Source organism: Montipora foliosa, chromosome 5 (assembly GCF_036669935.1).
Source record: "Montipora foliosa isolate CH-2021 chromosome 5, ASM3666993v2, whole genome shotgun sequence".
Taxonomy (NCBI): domain Eukaryota; kingdom Metazoa; phylum Cnidaria; class Anthozoa; order Scleractinia; family Acroporidae; genus Montipora; species Montipora foliosa.
Window position 1 is genome coordinate 35,977,974 of NC_090873.1, and position 2,500 is coordinate 35,980,473.

General features: G+C 41.8%; 2 protein-coding genes across 4 annotated transcripts in view; both read right to left on the reverse strand.

The window, feature by feature from the left end:
• Window positions 1-1,916, reverse strand: part of LOC138004452 (uncharacterized) — a 3,987-nt gene extending 2,071 nt beyond the window's left edge. The window contains exons 1-2 of the mRNA XM_068850970.1: window positions 1,683-1,916; window positions 1,483-1,626 (exon numbers count right to left, since the gene is read on the reverse strand). Of these exons, the coding sequence (XP_068707071.1) occupies window positions 1,483-1,626; window positions 1,683-1,916 (378 nt within the window). The remainder of the gene's footprint in view (window positions 1-1,482; window positions 1,627-1,682) is intronic.
• LOC138004080 (uncharacterized) overlaps window positions 1-2,500 on the reverse strand; it is a 54,773-nt gene that overhangs the window by 25,370 nt on the left and 26,903 nt on the right. The window lies entirely within an intron of this gene.

Sequence of the window (2,500 nt, forward strand, 5' to 3'; positions counted from 1 at the left end):
CCCTCCCCAGCCTTTCAGTGAGCTGTCTGTCAAGTGGAGTAATAGCTTTTGGGTATTAGAAATCCACCATAGCAGGTCCTGCTTGGACAGAGAAGAAAGAGTCATTTTCCCCTCAAGGTCCCAACCATTACATTTCAAGGCATTATTTTTGTCATTTTCCGGGGACCTATAAAACAGAGGTGCATACTGTACACCTGAGAAAGCGCTGATACCATGAGGTCCACTACAGATGCCACCTCTCTAATTTGAACTGGCCCTTGCATGTGTACAAGAGTGTGACACTTAGATTTTATCACGTCTGCTTTCCCGGGGACCATAGAAATGGTCATGTTCTGAGAATTGAGGACAAATCCCAGAATATTGATTACTTGGGTGGGCGTGGTGACATATTTTGTGTGGTGAATTGTAAACCCCAGTGATCTGAGCAGGGAAATGGTATCATTAATCACCTGTGATAGTTCAAGAGGTGTTGCTGCCATTAAAAAGATGTCATCTATGTAGATCACTAAGAGGTATCCTTTTGATCTCAGGATAGCAATTACTAAAGGATCTTGATGACAGCAGGCAAGTTAAAATTTTAAAGAAAACGACAACGCTCTTAAATTTGCAAAACATGTTTCGACAGAAACTTCTGTCATCTTCAGTTGATAGATTTACAAAGCGTTAGAAGTTGAATTTATAAGTAGGAAAAATGCTAATTACATTAGTAACAACGGAATGTACATAAAACGTGGCAATGTGAAAATTAATGCCACGTTTTATGTACATTCCGTTGTTACTAATGTAATTAGCATTTTTCCTACTTATAAATTCAACTTCTAACGCTTTGTAAATCTATCAACTGAAGATGACAGAAGTTTCTGTCGAAACATGTTTTGCAAATTTAGGAGTGTTGTCGTTTTCTTTAAAATTATAGCAATTACTGGTTTCATAACTTTTGTAAACACTCTTGGGGCCGAGGCAAGACCATTTGGTAAACATGTAAACTCATAGAGAGTATCTTTAAACTCAAATCTGAGGTACGTTCTGTGCTGAGGGTTAATGGGCACAAAATAGTAAGCATCCTTGAGATCGAGTACTGCCATCCAATAGTCCTTTTGTATCAGATGAACAGCGGATTGAAGGGAATCCATTTTAAAATGCTGGTACGTGACAAAGTGGTTGAGGTTCTTAAAATTTAAGATGAGTCTATGAGACCCATCTTTTTTGGGTCTAGTAAAGACAGTAGAGAAGTACTCGTTGGCACCGCGTGTAGCCACAGTAATAACTCCCTTCTCTAAAAGTTTTTTTAATTTCACCTGCAATAATAAGTTCTTCACCTTTAGAGAAACTACTATGAGGTACAGCTGGTTGGAAAGGCATGTCATCAAATTCTAAAGAATAGCCAGCCACCATCTCAAGGATGCTAAGGTCTGAGGTAATAGACCTCCAGGATTGCATGTGTGTGGCTAAGTTACCAGCAACAAATTTTGTAACATTTACCTTTTCAGTCGCAGATGCCTGAGCTACTGTGACTGACGCTTGTTGTTTGGTTTGTTCTTGTGAAGCTCTTTGTGCCTCCAAGGTCGGTAGGTCTGCCCTTTGAAGTTTTTTGAAGGTCGGCTGTGAGAAAAAGAGCCCCTGCTGCTAGTGTTATTTCCATAACCTGAGGAACTCCTTTGGGGTCCTCTAGAGGCTTGAACTTTAGCCCCTATTTTGTTGACATCACCTATGTCTTTCAACTGCTTTTGCAGGTCGTCACCAAACAGATAGTCAGGGAGCACAAAGAGGCATAGTCTCCCTATATTGGGTTTCATGAGTTGCCTCCTCTGCATGTTGAGTTCGTAGTTAACATGCGTTAGGAGCGTGAGGGCATCAAGCCCAAGTTGTTTTATCTGTTGAACGCCCTCTTTGTCTAGCCCTTTTTTCTCAGTCATGTTCAAGTCGGTCAAGCGGGCGACGGGCATTATACCTTTCTTTTGCGCCAGCTGCATCTTATATAGCTGCAAATCTCTTTTCTGCGTAGGTTCACGGAGCTTTCGCCAGACACCGGGATTTACTCTCGTTGGTTTAGCGGTTTCGCAGTTTTCCGGTCTGTCCTGGCGTTCCAGTTTGTCTTTCCGGCAAGCGACTGCGAAATCAGTTTGTCATCAGTTTGTAAGACTTGTTCTTTCTTTGTCTTCTTAAACCAAGCGAATGCGCATCCTCAATGTTTATTCGCGTTTCTGTAGCTGACATGGTTCCACTCATGTGAAAAAAGGGCGCCGAAAAACTTCAGGAAACTCGTGAACGTTGTACCACTCGCAAAAATCTGACTTAATCGCTCGGACACCAAACTCGCACTGAGCTCGGATATCGCATGCTTGCTATCTCATGTGACCTCCGATTGTATGCAAATGCAAGGTAGAATTAATTTTACGCGCCACATAATCCTTAAGTTCGAACTTCAGTCTTCTTTTTCTTCTTCCCTTTCAGGTGTATGAAGGCAGACCGCCGACTTCAGACTACAGACTACAGACTG